Consider the following 19,165-nt stretch of genomic DNA (forward strand, 5'->3'; position numbering starts at 1 on the left):
GCAAGTTCCATTCGGTTCAGTGGCATTTTTCGTTTAATGAAAACACTGACTGAATTTTTTGTATTGAAATATCTTACCCATTTTACATTCTACTGATAAAACGATAAATGATAAAAATTTTTGAGAAAGGGGCCCTAATAGGAAGTCTTTTTGTTCGTGTGAGCTCCTTTATGAAAACTATTAGCCTTTACGATTACTATTTGCCTATCCACCTTATTTTGCAATGCCATTTTCCGTGAATGTGTGCGACTTTCAGTTCATTAGTGCTGTAGGGAAATAGCGAGAAGAATAACAAATTGAACAAAAAGGTAAAACTGTCTGCACTACAAACCAGTGTTCATGATTAAGATAATACATTCAAATAATACGAGTAAGACACACCAGTTTGCAATATCAAGCAGCAAAACGAGCTGTTTTGTACAGCTAAACAGGAAACAAACAAGACTGGAAGACTTGCACATAAAATTTACAAATACCCAATCCTTACAGGAAAAATAAGGTGGATAGATTGCTTTTAAAATGTTGTAATGCATAACAGCGACTGTAAAATGTATTTCAGCTATGGGATTGGTATACTTTTAATTTTGATGTTTGACCTGGTTTTCTAATTAAGAACTGGCAAATCTTATTTATCAATCGTTCTTGCTGTGAATAGGCCTTGTAATATATTTTACTCACTCAAATAGATTACAAAAACACATGGTCTCTAGTTGATCAAATATATGCATAGAAACAATTTTAACAATCAGAATAAAGAATTTTACGACCAAATAATAATACAAAAATTCAGCTACTTTTGAGAAAATGGCTGGTCTTAGAATCTGTAAGTCCAAGTAGTCTTGTAGTAGTAGCTTGAACTCTGGATCTAATCCTCTTTATTGCACCGTTCCTGGAAGAACAAGAGATCTGGACAGAACTAGAACACAGTTGAGAAGAACTGTAGCCAGTAAAATGGGTCAAACATTAGCCTTTATGAGGCAACTAAGACTTCCTGCGTTGGAAACAATGATGGTTAATCAGCCCATTCATCACTACATTTTATGCAGTACTTCAAAACAACAGAGTCTTTTTTTCTTTTTTATTTCATTAATGTTTTACAATATAGTACAATGTACCCATTTATACAAGAATTCACATATTAACAAGTCAGTTCGTGATGTAATACACTGCTGCAGCCACTGGAAATGTCTCAGGAAATATCCTCACCGCATTAGAAACAGGCTTTTCATCCGAATTGCGTGAGACATGAAAACTTGTATCTGAAAGAAGCAACGGTGTGTTTTAATGCGTTTCTGCGTCGCAGACAAATAAATCTCTTCTGATTTGGACTAAAGCCCCAAGCCAAGGCCACTATAAAGAAAAAAAACAACAGTCTAAAGCAGACCAAAGTCGAAACTGAATTAAGGATATGCAATTCTGCATCCATCACTGCTGAAGAAAAAAAAAAAAAGGGCAGCAGTATCAAGAAACAAAACGTCCAAAATCACAACACACGTCACACACGTCAAAAAATCATGTTTAAGAGTGGAATTCATGTTCAGTTCGAGGAAAGCATGATTCCATACAACACACAGCCGCGAGAAACACATAAATACGCGTCACAAAAGAACGAGAAATAAACGGTCATAAAAACGGACCACCTTAGAAATCCATCGTATTAGAAACATACCAACTAAACACCTGTACATGAAAACTCACTCGCGCAAACACATACACAACCCAGACAAACAGAAACCAAGCATTCAAGGACATATTCATGTGTTCCCGGATCTTCCCCGCGTTGGCTTGTATTGTATGAACATGAGCATGTTAATTAGCCGGCCTTAACAAAATGTATTGCAGCATTAGAGATGAGGGGGGCAGAGAGGATGCTGTGTATCCTACAGGTGGCGCTATCCCTGCATGGGCGTTGAGGGACGTTTGTGCTTACTTGACGGGCAGCACCACCGGTCAAAGAGAACTGTCTTGCGAAACCTATATATTGAAGCGAAATACCTGGAAAATAATTTAATATTACTTGGAGAAAATTAAATAGCATTCCTATGCAGAATATCTGTGTTGCGAAGGAACCCATATTGTTGAGGGTCAATACCTTGGCTATATGTCTTTTTAAATATGTATTTATATCATATTTAAAAGAAAGTGGGAGAGAAAAATTTCCCGCCAATAAAGGAAAAGAAAAAGTCATGCATTCATCCACTGTCAAAGATGGAGAAAGGGGTGGAGGAAGAGCAAGAGGCTTTGGTGACACCTTGGCAACCTCTAGCTCTGCTGTGCGGGTCCCCTTATGTGTAAGGGTGGGCGTAGGTGTGAGAAAGCATCACGTGACTTCACAGGTGCTGCCAGTCGATGCCCACCAAAGTCTGATTGGCCTCCTGGGCGTGGCCGATCTCCTCTGTGATGCTGTGCTGGCGCCACAGCTTCTGGATCTTCCTGTAGCGCTCTTGGCACAAGTGTAATGGGTTTCCCCGTCTAAAAAGAGACAAAACAACACAATCTCACACGAATGTCAGAAATAATCATGTGTAGGGCTGTCACTAACAATTATCTTGGTAATCGAGAAATCCATTGATTATTCTGATGATTAATCGTGTAATCAGATTTTAATTTTTTTAGTGGTAATAAAAATAAACCTAAGCGAACAATAGCCTTTAAAATACATTAAAATACATAATAGCTATGAGGCAATAATAATTAGTTTAAATAAAGTATCAAAAGCAAGTAATCATACGGTTTTATTGAACAAAACCGTTAAAAAGAATTCATACAGATATTGTAAAATGAAATTCCAGGACTTAAGGACTTCTTTTTTGATTTCCAAAGACTACAAACAGAGATCTTAATTATCAAACAATGTCTTATTTTGCAAATTCTAAAAAAGATAAATAATAAATACACTAATATAAAACTGCAACATCCAGGTTTATCGGGATCCACAATGAAGTCCGGATCGGAATCGAATGACTCATCTGAATCAAAAGATTTGCAAACCCGCTCAGAAGTTACAATCTAAATCGAACGGGTCACGATCCATGCTCCGGAGTCCCAAACAGGACTAAATGATTTGCAAGCCTGCTCCAAAGATCCGATCTGAAACAAATGATTGTTGGAATCGAAAGATTCGCGAACCTGCTTTAAAGTTCTGATCTAAAACTAATGATTTGTGAACCAGCTCCGAAGTCCTGATCTAAATCAAATGATTCTCAATCCATGCTCCAAAGTCCCAAACAGAACTAAATGATTCACAAACCCGCTTCAAAGTCCCGATCTGAAACAAATGATTTGCAAAGTGAGCTCCAACGTTCCGATCAGAATCAAAAGATTTGCGAACCTTCTCCAAAGTTCCGATCTAAATCAAATGATTAGTAAACCCACTCTGAATCAAATGATTTGCAATTCGCACTCCGAAGTCCCAATCTGAATCAAAAGATTTGCGAACGCACTCCGAAGTTCCTATCTAAATCAAATGATTCACGGTCCACACTCTGAAGTCCCAAACAGAACTAAATGATTCACAAACCCGCTTCAAAGTCTCGATCGGAATCAAATGATTTGTGACTCCACTCCGAAGTTTCGATCTGAATCAAATGATTCGTGATCCGCCCTCCGAATTTCTTTCCTGATTTAGAGGATTTGTGAACTCGCTCCGAAGTCCCAATCTGAATCAAATGATTTGCAAACCCATTCCGAAGTCACAATCTAAATCAAATGATTTGCGAACTCGCTCCAAAGTCATGATCTGAATCAAATGATTCACGAACCCGCTCCAAAGTTCTGATCTAAATCAAATGATTTGTAATCCGAGCTCTGAAGTCCCAAACAGAACTAAATTATATGCAAACCCACTTCAAAGTCCCAATCGAAATCAAATGATTCGTGATCTGCGCTCCAAAGTTCTGATCAGTATCAAAAGATTTGCAAACCTGCTTTAAAGTTCTGATCTAAAACCAATGATTAGTGAACCAGCTCCGAAGTCCTGATCTAAATCAAATAATTCTAGATCTATGCTCCGAAGTCCTGATCTAAATCAAATAATTCTAGATCTACGCTCCGATGTCCAGAACAGAACTAAATTATTCAAAAACCTGCTCCAAGTTCCAATGTGAATCAAAAGTTACGTTCCCGATGACATTCTGATCTAAATCAAATGATTTGCAATCCATGAAGTTCCCATCTTCATAATGATTCACAAACCATCATTTCAGATCAGGACTCGGAGCACAGATCACAGAATTGGTTCACAAACCCGCTCAAAAGGCTGATTCATGATACGCGATTTAAAGTCCTGATCTGAATCAAATGATTCACAATACGTGATCTGATTGGTGCACAGTGAATCATTTTGCGACTCAATGGTTTAACTGATTCAGAGTTTCAAAAAGCTCAGTTTCACCCATTACTATATGTGCTTTTTAAAACCGTAACAAGGAATGTCGAAATTTGAAAGTGAATGGCCTCATCTGGTTTTGTAGTGATTTGCTTGAGCTGAATGATCAAAGTCACGAGTTTGAATCAATTGGAGCGGCTCCAGCTTAAATGACTCACTCAATTTTTTTTTTTTTTCTATTCCTCTTCTTGTGTCTTCAGGAACGTTTACATGACACAGTCGATACTACTACTGGCTTAGCTCGATTAACTGAAATAAGCAAGAACAAGTATGATGTTTACAAATAAAATATCCATATTTCCGTTTTAAAGATGCCATCCAACACAAATCTATGAACATATTCAGGTGAGGTAACTCCATATATATATGGAGTTACCCCTGTTAAATACATAGACCTGGATAGATACATAAATGCATTATAACAAAAGCCTATAGAGGGCACTAACGATAGTTTTTACAGCTCACAATCGAATACTTGTTTAATATTGACTAAACAACATTTCAAATATCCACTTGATTTTTAATATTTCTTTATGACAGAAATGCTACAGTCACAGTAATTTCTTGGAATGGTCATCAAAATGTAAACTCAGAGTGAGGGTTTGACGCTCTGTTCCCAGATGAACGTTATAATAAACCCAAACTAATAGCAATATGCAGAGATGGAGTTTGAGCCGCTCCACACACGCAAATGATAACAGTTTGTGTGGAGCAGCATTTACTGTGAACGGAGCCGCTCTAATAAGAGTAATAAACACGCATGTAACAAATTAAAGCGCATATATTAAACCTGAATAGCATATATTCATTTAATTTAATCATAGCGTTTGTGAATTAACAATAACATTTTGCTTTATTCTGATTTTTAAATGGGCTTAATATATCATGCAGCCATGGCAAATGGTCTAATAATGTGTTTCATGGACTCTGGTATTTCCGGTATTTGCTGGTTACTCAACACGGGCAAACTGCAGTCAAGGATTTTTAAAAATAGGGCACTCAAACTGAATTGTGACAGCCCTAATCAAGTACATGAAATATTAGAAATAGAGATGTACCTTAGCCCTTGGTCAGTTTCCCCATAGTCATCCAGGTATGGGGGAGCATAAAAACAGCCCTTAGTTTTGCCAGCCAGGAACAGGACCTGACTTTCCCGCACCCTGACAGAAACAAACAAACCTTAGAACCCACACACAAAAGGGTAACTCAATGATAACCACACCTAATATCTCGTACAAAGTGTGCCCGTTATACCTGAGGAAGATGCCGACTCCGGCTCCGCAGGCGAAAGTGTGTGCAGTGCACGCGCCCACATCCTCTCCTTCCAGCTCCGTCTGACAGCAGTAGCTCTGGGAGCACAGCATGGCACCACACACCAGACACAGAGTAGGAGCACGAGACTTATCCCCTCCAGATTTAGGACACCTAGACGCCACCAGGATCAATAGACCATATGATTCATGGAACCAGAAGCCTATGACTCAATAGAGAGCCGGCAGGTCTTAGTTGTTAATCGCATTTGATTCGCAAGACACAGGTGACTCACGTGAAGCTGGAGGCCTGGTTAATCAGGGCGCTGTAGTCGCTCGGCAGCTCTATGAGATGATTGGACTCTCTAGGAAACCTAAAACAGAAAATAGAAGAATGGTGAGAACTTGAGCATCGTCTGCAGTGAACTCGAGTGTTGAGGAGCAGGACAGACCTGATGACAGCCACGCTACTTTGAAGACCTTGCAGCACACCTGGATGAGAGCACCACCTGCAGAGAACCATATCGCACCACAATTCATTTAAGCCACAGCTAATATTTGATCATTATATTATTAGAGATGATTTGCTAGATAGTGATGGTTACCCGTGCAGCAGAGATTCCATGAGCTCCTGGTTACTGTAGAAGAGCTGTAGCAGGTTGGAGGGCAGACACAAGTATCCACACAGAGCCTCCCATTCACCCAAACCTAGAGCTGAACACACAGGCATCATTAGAAATAATACAGCAAAGGAGAGAGTGAGCAAGTAAAACTTGGAAGTGTAAAGTTTGAGTCACTTACTGTGTAACTCGGGTGGTGGTGGAGCTCCGTTGAGATAGTGGAAGAAGAGAGCAGCTGCCCTCAGATAAGGCAGGATTCCAGTTTTCACACAGCGCCACAGATGCCAGCCTGAGCTCACCTCACACAGACTACTAAAACACAAAAAACATTCCGATTAGGCACAAGCTAAACTAGTAGGGGTGAAACAGTCCCCCTAAAAAATAAACTTCATTATTTTTTAAATCAATGACCGCTGTGATGATATTTAGGGACCAAGCACCTAAGGTAACCACTGACGCTCTTATTCTTCTTCCGCTCTGGAAGTCTATGGCAGCCCATTTGTGGAAAAGTTATGAAATTTGGCACACTGATAGAGGACAGTCTCGAAATTAACCACCACATGTTTGGAGTCTCTAACTCAAACTAGCGCTACCACTTGTCCAAGGTTTTACTAATGTTTATGCTAATAACTTTTTAACTGTAAGGTCTAGAAGGATTTTTTCCTCTTGGCTCATGCCGAGTCGAATGAACACCAAAGTGTAAAAAATCGTAAGGTTTAGTTTTTCTCGTTATTTTTAATAGTTCGAAAAACCTTCTTTTTCAAACTAGTCACGGTTTGTCTGATTTTCACCAAAAAAGAGAGAGACTCGCGCCAACAATAGAAAGCTGATTGGCTATTGCATGTTGGTCTCATTTGTAGTTTAAATACAGCAAATTATATTTGGAATAGTGAAATAAAGAACTACAACACCACGGAAACAACAAAAAGAGAATTTAAATGAGCTTTAGAGGTAGCGTTACATGGACATCGGAAAAATAAGACCTGTGTAAAATTATTTAAGACCTAGAACAGCGAATTTAAGACTTTTTAAGGCCTAAAATTTAGATTTTTAAATTTTAGACTTTTTAAGACCCCGAGGGAACCCTGTTCAGCATAGTGCCACCTAATAGTCAGGATATATGAAAAATAGCTATTTTTGCTTATAACTTCTGAATGGTTTGGGCAAAACTGGTCTCTTTAGATTCGGTGCAGCATGCCGAGTCAAATGATACCCATTGTCAGCCATATTGGGTGTTAGCCAGTTTGAATTTTATTGTAAAATGCTATTATTATGTTTTAACACATTGGCGTATCGTTATGAAACACGGTATGGGTCTTCGGCACTATGCCCTGACAGCACTTAAAAAGTGACCTCAAAATATTCCTTGGGTCATGCCGACAACATAGATACCAATTATGCCATAGTCAGCCGAACTTCCTGTCTGACATTTTGAATTACGTTGGGAAACCTACTTTTTCGTACTCCTCCTAGACAGTTGGTCCTATTTTCATTCAAATCAGGCCATATCATCTTCAGTCTGTGCCGACAAAAAGTTATGGATTTCATGTTGATTACCAAAACTGCTTTTGTACAGCACCGCAACAAATTTGAGGCATGAAGTGAGATGTACGTCTGGGGCTGTGTCTCTGCAAAGCTTTTAAATACTGACACCAAACGTTGTGTGTGCCATTGCCACCTCACACAGAACACACCACGTCGATTTGATAACGTCACCTACTGGTCAAAATTGATCACCCAGGGGTTTAATTAAGGTTTAATTTGCGAATTTTCAATCATTCTGATTAAAATTACCCTAAAATGTCTTTAATTACGCATTGTTGGAGTTGGTCTGATGCTCAATGCCATGCTTAGCTCCTCATTTCGCCCCTGTTGTGCTTGGCCCCTTGATTGCTGTGTGCAGCTATATTTATACACGAGACATCATATACATCATATCAAGATTTGGTAGTTGGTTGTAAAATGTAATTTATTCCTTTGATGGAAAGCTGAATTTTCAGCAGCGTTACTCAGTCTTCAGTGTCCCATGATCCTTCAGAAAACAAACTAATATCTTTCTGATTTTTATCTGTCGAAAACAGATGTGCTGCATAATATTTTTGTGGAAACATGATACTGTTGTCAAGGAACAGTGATACAAACTGTGAGAAATTTGAGCCGTATGATTAGACTGGTTTAGCATCATGTTTACCACAGACCATTTTACACAAAAGTCTTTGCGATAAAGACAATAAGCAGATCCCTTCAAAACATAAAAAGAAAAAATGGTGCAACACTTTATTTTAAGATGCAATTTTCACTATTACCAAACCATTAACTATTACTTTTACCTCAATAAACTTCTAGTTTGCTGCGTATTTATAGTTAATGAAGTCATTGTTAAGTTTAAGGTTAAAGATGTAGAATATGTGCTTTATAAGTACTAATAAATGCTAGTAAGCAACTAGTTAATAGTGAGAATTCGTCCCTATATTAAAGTGTTACCCAAAATGGCATTTCATTGGAAAAAAGTATCTCAGCTTTCACACAAAAAAAAAAAAAACAGTGAGAACACTAATAATAATACAAAACATCTTGATGTTTGTAAAATGGAATTCATTTTGTATTTGTTTCTTTTGATTTCGTTGTGAAATGTTACAACAAACAATATAAATCCAAGTCAGTCACAATGTGGCTGGCAGATGTGTGCGTTTTCACCTTCCCAGATGTGTCCTGAGTGTGTTATAGAGCATACACACTTTCTCCTCCTCTTCCCTCTCTGCTCCTCCACTCTCCTGCTCCATCTGCACCTCCTCTGATGGCACACAGGAGTAAACAAATTCATTTATAAAGTCTCTATGAACATGCGTCTGCTTGTGAAAGAAAAGGATGAGGCTCTCACCTGGCACAGAGGTTAGGAGGATCTGGACTATGTGAGCAACTGTGACGAGATGCAGAAAGTGCAGTTGTGCAGTGTCTGCGCTTAGCCCTGAGGAATCCAGACAGAAAACTGCTGGATGGGACAGCACCAGGCTCACCTGTCACACACATTAACTGGGTTCAGAGGTCATGCCAAAACAACGTGAGAAGGCATCAAGTTTTGCTGTGAAAAGCTTTTATAGTTTAAATTTGTGAACAAAATGCTGCCAGTTTGCCAACTCGAGTTATTCGATTCTTAACAGTATTGATGATATGTGCAAGTAGACATAGAAGCAACATTGTTTGTTCACCTACCAGCAAGTGAAACATGTCTACGTCCAGAATACATGGCGTATTCTCCACCCAAGGATCAGGAACAAGAGCTGAATGAACACAGATGTTCATATGAATGAGGTGAGGGTTTTCATTCAATTATCGTAATATATGATCCGTTGTCTGAACAAGTATTTGTGTTAAGAGACTGCAAAGCTAATTCTTACCTGATAATAGCCTAATAAAGTGATTCTGTACAGTGGTATGAGAGGAGACGCTCCAGCAGGCTGAGCCAAACCGGGTCAGAGAACTTAAACAGTCGTCCTGCATGCACAAAACATCTGGGTTACCAAACAAATCAAACTCAAGAGTGAAGATTTAAAGAATTAAGATGCCACTTGGATGGGACAAACTATTAACTAATTTCCGTGAAACAATCAAATTGATATTCAATCAGTCGCATAATTATTCAAATGCGTTTAATTACCTGTCTGCATGGTAAACTTCCAAACAAAGGCTTCTCTTCATCCACCAGCAATCTCTCTGTGTGAAAAATGAGATAACACAATTTTAATATACTTTTCAATGTACTTTTCCCCTTTAATAATGCAACAAAAAACTCCACATATTTATTTATTTGTTTGCACCCCTGGGTCCATTTGGAATTGATGAAATGCAAGTTTAACTTAATAATTTTTCAACTAAAGCCAGATATCTGAATAACTTCTAATCGAATGAAAAGGCAGAAATTTTTGTTTCGACTGTTACTAAGTTATTACCATGTCACTACTACATTTTACCCATTTTTACTAAGTATACAATTTAGAAATTTCAAATTTTACATGAATTACAGAAAAAACAGCTGTAAAGCAAGAAAAATGTTTCTCCATATTTATCAGAAATCTTATTTGGACATATCACTATATGAAGCACGTAAGAACATAGCATTCCGAAGCTACTAGTATTAAATTAATAGATCTAATAAAAATTTTAAAATACATTTTTTAGATAAAACTTACCTCTATAGGTTAAAATAAAAATCTGTGAAAAACTGCAAAAGTGGTTTAAGTTGTCTTATTTTTTAAGTTTGGTTCCTGTATTAAAAACTGTTTTTTTGTTGTTGTTTTTTTAAGGAAACCTGAGTTTTTAAGACTTCTACAGCTTAATACAAAGTCTCTTACGGAAATATGTAGTAGAAAACCCATGAAAGATTTATATTATTTAAAAAATCCACATCGTTATATAAATATTTTAGACTATGGGGGGCGTCATTATTATTATTATTATTATTATTATTATGTAGAACGGCTGTACTCAGTGAGCTACTGGCGCTGACCTACTGTACGCTATTTCTACCACAACACGACTCGGAAAATGAAATACTGATATGATGACCACGGCTACTGAAATAGCTTACAGGTAATAATGGACATCAGCATAGGCTTAAACCAAATGCTGTACCATCAATTTTCCCAACAGGGAGTCTAAATACCTCCCGCATATCATGTGAAATCCACGCTGAGAAACTCCTTTAGTGGCTGCGGCTTCATGACAAGCATCAACATGTTTACATCCTGCCAGGATGGCATTTGGCATTTCTCGTCTCTGCCATTTGTAAGCTCTGTCAGTAGCTGTGGTCTACTAAATGCCTCAAAGGCATCAAGAGAACAAAGACGTGGGTCTTTAGGAAGTTTCATTCGTCCACAGGCATTTTCTAATTCTTTTCTTCTCTTCTTATCGCTAGTAAACAGTTAAGGTTCACACTGCTTCTATTGTTGCTCTTCAACTGAAAATTACACCCAAAAGCTGCTCAATGTGGCATTGTACCAGTATTTTATTGTCAGAGTTGTGTTATGGTAAAAATAACAATAATACTTGAGGTATTATGCATCATAGTTCAACACTTTCTTGGACTGACCTATGGACTGAATGGTGTAGGCACAGCTGCCCCAGCACATGATTGGCACGCGGGGGTCCTGCTCATTTGGATGCACTTTAAGACCCACTTTATATGTGGCTGTCCCAAACGTGGTCAACATCTCCTTTATGGTGCTTGAGTACGGGTTCCTAATAAAAAGAAACGTGTTTGATTAGTGATGACTTTAAACAACGACACTTTTGCGTAGTGGAATTATAGGTGACTGGTGGTTTTACTTTGGAGTGTAGTCCAGTTTGAAGCCATCAGGTGGAGGACAATCATTAACACCGTCCATTTCATCAACACCTTCAGCACCTGCAGCCTTGGTCTTCCTTTGTGCAGAGAGCATGGCTTTCGACTGCTGAGAGGTGATGTTCAACCACAGGCTCAGATCAGGCTGTTCAGAACTGGGACAAACACAAACAATCAAATCAAATCCATCTAATGCCTCATATTTTTAACAGAATGGTTATCTAAGCTAGTGTGCTCCAAAACAATGACAAAATTCGCATTTACGAGATATAAACATTCAATTGCAATTCTGCAAATATGGATCAACGATTTTGATGCATTTCAGCTTTTCATCAAACTTTGTCCAATAAAAGTGTCCTGCCCCCTACACTATAAACAGACACTGTGAAGCTGCGCCTGAAATTGATAACTTGTTCAGAGTTACTATTTTCTGTACGGTGAATGGCACGTAGTGCACTATATAGGAGATAGAGAACGTTTTAGACAGTGTAAACATGCTTTCTACTGGGGCAAAAGAAGTCTGATTTCGGACACAGTCGTCACGGTCCAGAGACACGATAACATGGAGCGGCTCATATGCGTGAATCAGCTCAGACCATAAATCGTATCGGACCATTTGTGACCCTGGACCACAAAACCAGTCATAAGGTAAAATTGTACAAAACTGACATGTATACATCATATGAAAACTCAATAAATAAGCTTTCTATTGATGTATGGTTTGTTAGGATAGGACACTATTTGACCGAGACACATCTATTTGAAAATCAGGAATCTGAGGGTGCAAAAATATCAAAATACTGAGAAAATCACCTTTAAAGTCGTCCAAATTAGGGTCTTAATGCATATTACAAATCAAAAATTACATTTTGATATATTTACAGTAGGAATTTTACAAAAAAATCTTCATGGAACATGATCTTTACTTAATTTCCTAATGATTTTTGGCATAAAAGAAAAATCAAACATTTTGACCCATGTGATGTATTTTTGGCTATTGCTACAAACATACCCCAGCGACTTAAGACTGGTTTTGTGGTCCAGGGTCACATTTGATTTCTGTGGCAGTCATAAGCTGTCAAATGTGGCTTTATCTGGCCCAACCTGTGATATAAACGAAACGCTGTTGGCTATTAAAAAAAGGGGGATGGGACTGCTTGATATGTCCCACCTTGTCTTCCTATTTCAGTTGAAATTACATCAACACATTGACTAACACTGCGTGTTTCAAAGCACTTCAGTAGGCCTGTAAATGTGACCACACTTTAAAGCAGATGTACAACAAACATGCTGCAGATGTGAGCAGCATACCTTATTGATTACCAATTGGCATTTACTAGATGCTTTTATCCAAATGACTTGCAGTACAATGGCAAATTAGGGTTAAGTGCCTTGCTCAAGGGCACCACCAACACATATAAAGGATGGACATTCATAACATCTCTTACCATCTGTAATGTCTTTTTAAAGTACACAGGGTGCTTAGCCTGTGGCGGTGTGTATTAATAGCAGTGCTGAGCTCATACAAGTGGGGCTTTCCGTCACAAAGTATCAAAGGGGTTGCCCGATTTATTGCAGATGAGAGTATTACACTAACACTGATTATAATAGGCCAATCTAAGAGGTCATACTAATTATGCATTTCTTACAGTTATTATATCAATAGAGTACTGCAGGGATGACATTTGTAGGCAAAATCAAGGAAACAAGTTAGCATTTGAGCATTTCAGTACCTGCAGCTTGTCTTAGTAAGAGGCAGCAGAGGAATAACTGTGTTACTCAGACATTCACAGAGTGGACACAAGAACTCTCCGTTCTCCACGTCATAACTGGTGTGCACACGTAGCCTCTGCTGCCTGCGCTGCTCTTTAGCCTGCACCGCTTCAAAATACCTGCAAGGGGAGACATTAGAAACAGTTACCACACAAGGAAATGCTAAAACTCATTTTAGACGTTGAAGTGAGCATAAAGGGCGGGACACACAATGCTGACGGTCGGTCAGCATCTGTCTGGCTAGTTTGTTTGATGTGTTCCACACATCGGCTCTTGTCAGGCTCAAGTTGGTGGCAGTTCGCTCGATTCAACATGTTAAATCGCGTCGGGGCCCACGGCACAAATGAGAACTCTGATTGGATTAGTGAAAAAATATTTAGGAGCACCATGTGTAACTAACCAGCATATTTGTGTTTGCGCTACAGGGGAGCTTCAAAGGTTTCTACAATGTTATGTAATGTATCACAGACATATCTGACGAATCCTTTCATAAAGTGTAGAGAGAGTGTAAATAAGAGATTGATTGCGCAGTGTAGAGAGCATCACTGATTAGAACGGAACTTTCTGAGATCATGATGGAGAACTAAGATGAGTGACAGCTTTTAATGATTTTTAAGGGTGTTTGTAAATGAGATATTGATTTAATACAACACTTAAATAATCAAGAAGTTAATATTAAGTGACTTACATTGTCTGACTATAACACTATTGCCTGATTTTGCTCTATTACGTCGTCAAAAATGGTCTGAAACAAGTCACAACTGAGCCGCTGCGCATCTCCATTCAAAAACAGCAGTGTTTAGTTTATGAATGAACGTGCGTTTTTAAACTAATCTAGTGAGTCAATGAATCAATTTCCCATTCATAAAGACAGTCACTTGGTTTATTCCTGAATGAATCAGCCGTTCAAACGAATCAAATGAATGATATGATTCATTAATTAAATCAGTGACTTGCCGCCATCTGCTGGCAGATTTAGTTTCAAGTTTAAAGCACCTTTTCAGTTATTTAAAGCATTTAATATTTCTGTATTGAAAATTTTATATTTAATATTTTAATTTATGAATTTGATTGCACTCATGCCAACTCTGAGCCTCATTAAACATTAAAATACACCTACAAGCCACTTTTGTGTTCTTCTGTGCCACCTCTGTAGTACAAATTAATTTTGTTAATACTGATTTCATTTGATTGGTAACTTTTTATTCTACTTGTTCTTATTGTATTGTTTTAATCAGAAAATTTGAAGGACATACTTTTAATAAAGTTGCCAAAAATGCCTGTAAATTAGTTTAAGGAGTCAAATATCGCCTCGTAATGGGAATTTTTGGATTATTGATTAGAAGGTGCTCCTGAAATTTTGACTGTGCTCCTTAATTTTTTAAAGTTAGGAGCACAAGGGCTTTAAAACAGCCCATGTGAAATCAGTGGTTCAACTGTAATTGTATAAAGCTACGAGAATCATTTTTGCGCACAAAGAAAACAAAAACGACGACTTTGTGCGTCAAAGAAATTATTGAATATTCGCAAGAACACCACAAAAGCTCTCGGATTATCAAAAATAACTTGTGTTCCAAAGATGAACAAAGGTCTTACGGGGTTTGGAAGGACATGCGGGTGAGTAATTAATGACAGAATTTTCATTTTTGAGTGAACTGTCCCCTTTAAGTAATAGAAGAGTGGTTTTAAGAGTTTACTTCACATTTCATAGCATCACTTTTATGCTACTGCCAAATACACTCTTCAAGAGATAATGCTCTTGAAGGGTTAAATCTTCGTCATAATCCTTTTAAGGACCAGATGATTTAAATCTTACAACAGGCGGAAACAATTTAATAGCGAATGGGGAAATAATTCTAAAAGCAAGGCTGCTGAAAAGCCAGCAATTACAGTTACATTCATTTGCTCTTTTGATAGGAAGAGCACATTTTTCGCCATATGGAAGCATGTGTTTCTCATTTTTCCGTGATGATTCTTACCTCTGCCAGCAGTGCGAGTGCATGATGTGTCCGCAGCTGCCTGTGTGCGTGCCGAACGACAGGTCAGGGTGCATGAAGAGAGGGTCATACTTATCTGCAACGCAAACACAATGGAATTTAATCAAGCAAACATGCGCTTATATGGCGCGATGAAGCAAAGACACTCATATAAAGACATGCCTGGGTTGTGTGGAGGTCTCTTGCGGTTTTTGGACATGACGGTAGAGCGCTGGACAAAAGCAGCGAGCACCATGGCTTTGCCGTCGGACCTGATTTCCTGCTCCTCCTGACACAGGATACACGTCACCACCTGCCTCCTCTCACTACCGCCTGCACGCCACCGCCGTGGACCCACACAGACCAGTGAACTATCACACGAACTGGGGCTGTTAAGTAAAGAGTGAAATTAGAGATCCGGATCTGTTTGATCCGTGACATTTTACAGTGTGATACTTGTGTGTGTGTGTGTGTGTGTGTGTGTGTGTGTGTGTGTGTGTGTGTGTGTGTGTGTGTGTGTGTGTGTGTGTGTGTGTGTGTGTGTGTGTGTGTGTGTACCTATGCTCCAGTGAGGAGGAGGTGGAGGGGTCGAGCTCCTCTAGGCTCTGTTGGAACAACTCTTTGTTCTCGTTGATGAAATGTCTTTGCATCTCTGACATCTGAGCCATGATCTTTTCCCTCCGGAGCCGCGCCATCTCTGCTTTCCTCTTCCGCTCCGCCTTGTCTTTATCCCGCACCGTCTACACATACACATACATTCTGTGAGACAATAACGCAACTTTAACAGGTCATGATGCAAGCGTGTTATGCGCCTTATGCTCACCTCCTCTTGACTGTGCCCTGAGCTGTCACTAGGGGGCGCACTGGCTGTGCACTCCCTTGTGGTCTTGATGTTGGCAACAGTCTGCAGATACACAATACGAAATATGAACATCTTTTTCATGATGATATTCAAAATACAGAAAGATGAAAAAGCAGAAAACACCCCAAGCTAAAATAAACAAAATGCACTAAAATAAACCAAAGTGAATACAATTATAACCTTATACATAAATACATACATTACATACAAAATAGTATACAATAAGTATAATTAATAAAATACACAAAATATCAAAATAACATAAGCTAAAAAAACATAAAAGCTAAAAAAATAAAGTACAATTTTAAAATTATAAATAACTAAAATAGAAATAAAATAAAAAAAATTTAGATTAAAAAACAAGCTAATAAATAAAGTAAAAAGAAAATAAATTTATTTAAAATAAACTAATAAATAACCTAAAACAAATACATAGATTAAAAAATTAACTAAAACAAACTAAAAGTAATAAATTAACTAATAAAACAAAAATAAATAAGCAAGCAAACTACATCTTCTTAAAATAAACCATTTAGAAAACTAACTACACATATAGTTTGAAATAAAATACCAAAGCCAACTAGATAAAAATACAAGCTAATAAATAATGCAAAAATAATATATATATATTTTTTTAAATAAACTAATAAAATAACTAAAACTAATAAATTAACTAATAAAACAAACAAAAATAAATAAATAAGCAAGAAAACTACATCTTCCTAAAATAATTTAGAAACAAATACAAGCTAATAAATAAAGATAATAAATCATCTATTTAAAATAAACTAATAAATGAACTCAAACAAACTAATAAATAAACTAATAAAACTAATAAATTAATAAAACAGACAAAAATAAATAAGCAAGCAACATACATCTCCTTAAAATTAACTATTTAAGAAAACGAATAAATAAATAGTTTAAAATAAAACACCGAAGCAAAACAGTTAAAATACAAGCAAGCTAATAAACAAAGCGACAAGAAAATAATTTTTAAAAACTCATAAAGAAACAAACAAAAATAAATAACCAAGCAAACTACATCTTAAAATAAACAATTTAAGAAATCAAATAAATAAAATAAATAAATACACATACAGTTTAAAATAAAAAAACTAAACAAAATAGATAAAAATATAAGCTAATAAATCAAAAATGCAAACTAAAACAAATACAAATAAACTAATAAATAATGAATAAACTTATCAAAATTAATAATAAAAAAAACAAATAAGCAAGCAAACCACATCTTAAAATAAACCAAGAAAACTAATAAATACATATATAGTTTAAAATAAAACACCAAAATAAAATAAATAAACTAATAAACAAAATAAAAATCAAATAAGTAATTTAATTCAAAATAAACAAATAGACTAATAAAACAAATAAGCAAGTTACATTACTTTTAGTACTTCTGGACAGATGGAGATTTGCATCACACTTTTGCTGCCCCCTATTGTATAGCTGAGATATTTACACATTTTTTTCTAGTGACAGGTGGCTTTGTAATGAGACTTTGATCAGCTTTACCTTGAGGATCCAGCGGATCATGTCCTTGTGCACCTCCAGATGAGGAGCGTTCTGCAAGGTTTCCAATAAAGCCAAGATACTGGGAGTGTTAGCAGGAGTCTCACCTGGTCCTACAATGAAGACATTCCATCAGCTAAACTCAAAAGAGGTGTGTATGTGTGTATATGAGACAGAAGACAGACATACTGGAGATTTTGAGGGTGAAGTTGAAGTTGGTATCATTATCTTCTGCGAGATGTTGCTGTTCTTCCACGAGGCCCATGCCTATAAGATGCAGCACCTGCAGGACAAGTTCATACTAAGCTCTAACTTGGGTGGGCGGTAAGAACAATGCCTAACATCACAGTAAAAGCTAATTTATATCAAGATAAAGTTACTTGTGATGGAAATTTAAATATTAAATACATTTTTTAAATAATCCAGTGATTTAAACACTTTCCAAGTGAACTGTACTTAAAAAGCATGACCTAATTATGAAAAAAAAGTCTCTTATGTTTTTAATATGACAGAGGGGTGACGGTTCTTTCTTTCCCTCTCTCACACACACACATTGACAGACAGACGTACCCTCTGAAGCATGGACTCAGACCAGTGTCCCCCGCTGGGCTCTATTGCCCACTGCAGCACAGCTCCCAGAATGCCCAGCAGCACGTCACACTGCAGTATGTTCACCAGGCTGGCAAACAGCGGACAGAACCGAGGCAGAACAGGTGGAGGCAGAACTATAACAAACACAAATGAAAGTCACTTTAAACATTGGCACAGTCATCACATAACACTAGGGCTGCACAAATAATCGAAATAAAATATTTCGCTCAGTTTGCAGTAAATGGAGATAGCATACATTATAGCACTTACAACGTGCTGGAATGCAACATTACTAGGGATTAGGGGTGTGCAAAGCAGCCAGTATTTGTATCTGTATTTGTATTTGTTGAGGGGGGAAAAGTATTTGTATTTGTATTCGAGTAAAATTCAAAATAGGTGTAAAAATCCAGTTTTTTTTTTGGTGCGTTACACTTCTAATTTACGTTATAGTGTTATTATTCTTTAATTATATCCATTATAATAATTATGGATATGCAATAGGCCTATTGGTTGATGTTTCTGAACATGTAACAAGGAACGTCATTGAAAAGAAAATAACATAACAGCCATTACCTGATCCATGGTTAAACCAACAACTAATAAAATATCATTGTGAACATTATGAACCCCACCACCACCCGTCCTTGTTGGAGGATGCTGAACAGACAGAATAAAAACAAATAATACTTCAAAGAACTGTTCTTCTTCTGAAAGAACTTCTTTCCCGTGGCGTCCGCTGTTGATAAACAACCATGACCTGATCTCTCAATGAAGACTCGGAAGTTTCAGCAAAGCATAAATGGATTTCCAGCATTAAAAATCGCTTGCAGTA

The 19,165-nt window shown here is 37.4% G+C and overlaps 1 protein-coding gene across 3 annotated transcripts in view; it reads right to left on the reverse strand.

The window, feature by feature from the left end:
* Nucleotides 1–1,064: 1,064 nt before the first annotated feature.
* Nucleotides 1,065–19,165, reverse strand: part of LOC141325498 (E3 ubiquitin-protein ligase UBR2-like) — a 39,986-nt gene continuing 21,885 nt past the window's right edge. For 2 of the 3 annotated variants that reach the window (XM_073834235.1, XM_073834236.1), the window contains exons 20-41: nt 18,313–18,467; nt 17,932–18,025; nt 17,746–17,855; nt 16,171–16,251; nt 15,906–16,087; nt 15,531–15,736; nt 15,351–15,444; nt 13,332–13,490; nt 11,583–11,753; nt 11,347–11,495; nt 9,916–9,971; nt 9,656–9,752; nt 9,471–9,538; nt 9,139–9,274; nt 8,955–9,051; nt 6,439–6,569; nt 6,243–6,351; nt 6,090–6,146; nt 5,934–6,011; nt 5,642–5,812; nt 5,446–5,547; nt 1,065–2,472 (exon numbers count right to left, since the gene is read on the reverse strand). In XM_073834235.1, coding sequence (XP_073690336.1) covers nt 2,331–2,472; nt 5,446–5,547; nt 5,642–5,812; nt 5,934–6,011; nt 6,090–6,146; nt 6,243–6,351; nt 6,439–6,569; nt 8,955–9,051; nt 9,139–9,274; nt 9,471–9,538; nt 9,656–9,752; nt 9,916–9,971; nt 11,347–11,495; nt 11,583–11,753; nt 13,332–13,490; nt 15,351–15,444; nt 15,531–15,736; nt 15,906–16,087; nt 16,171–16,251; nt 17,746–17,855; nt 17,932–18,025; nt 18,313–18,467 — 2,645 coding nt within the window. In that variant the 3' untranslated portion in view covers nt 1,065–2,330. The remainder of the gene's footprint in view (nt 2,473–5,445; nt 5,548–5,641; nt 5,813–5,933; nt 6,012–6,089; nt 6,147–6,242; nt 6,352–6,438; nt 6,570–8,954; nt 9,052–9,138; nt 9,275–9,470; nt 9,539–9,655; nt 9,753–9,915; nt 9,972–11,346; nt 11,496–11,582; nt 11,754–13,331; nt 13,491–15,350; nt 15,445–15,530; nt 15,737–15,905; nt 16,088–16,170; nt 16,252–17,745; nt 17,856–17,931; nt 18,026–18,312; nt 18,468–19,165) is intronic. The other variant, XM_073834237.1, reaches the window with a different exon arrangement.

The sequence above is a fragment of the Garra rufa genome, chromosome 2, assembly GCF_049309525.1.
Source record: "Garra rufa chromosome 2, GarRuf1.0, whole genome shotgun sequence".
In the NCBI taxonomy this organism is placed as follows: domain Eukaryota; kingdom Metazoa; phylum Chordata; class Actinopteri; order Cypriniformes; family Cyprinidae; genus Garra; species Garra rufa.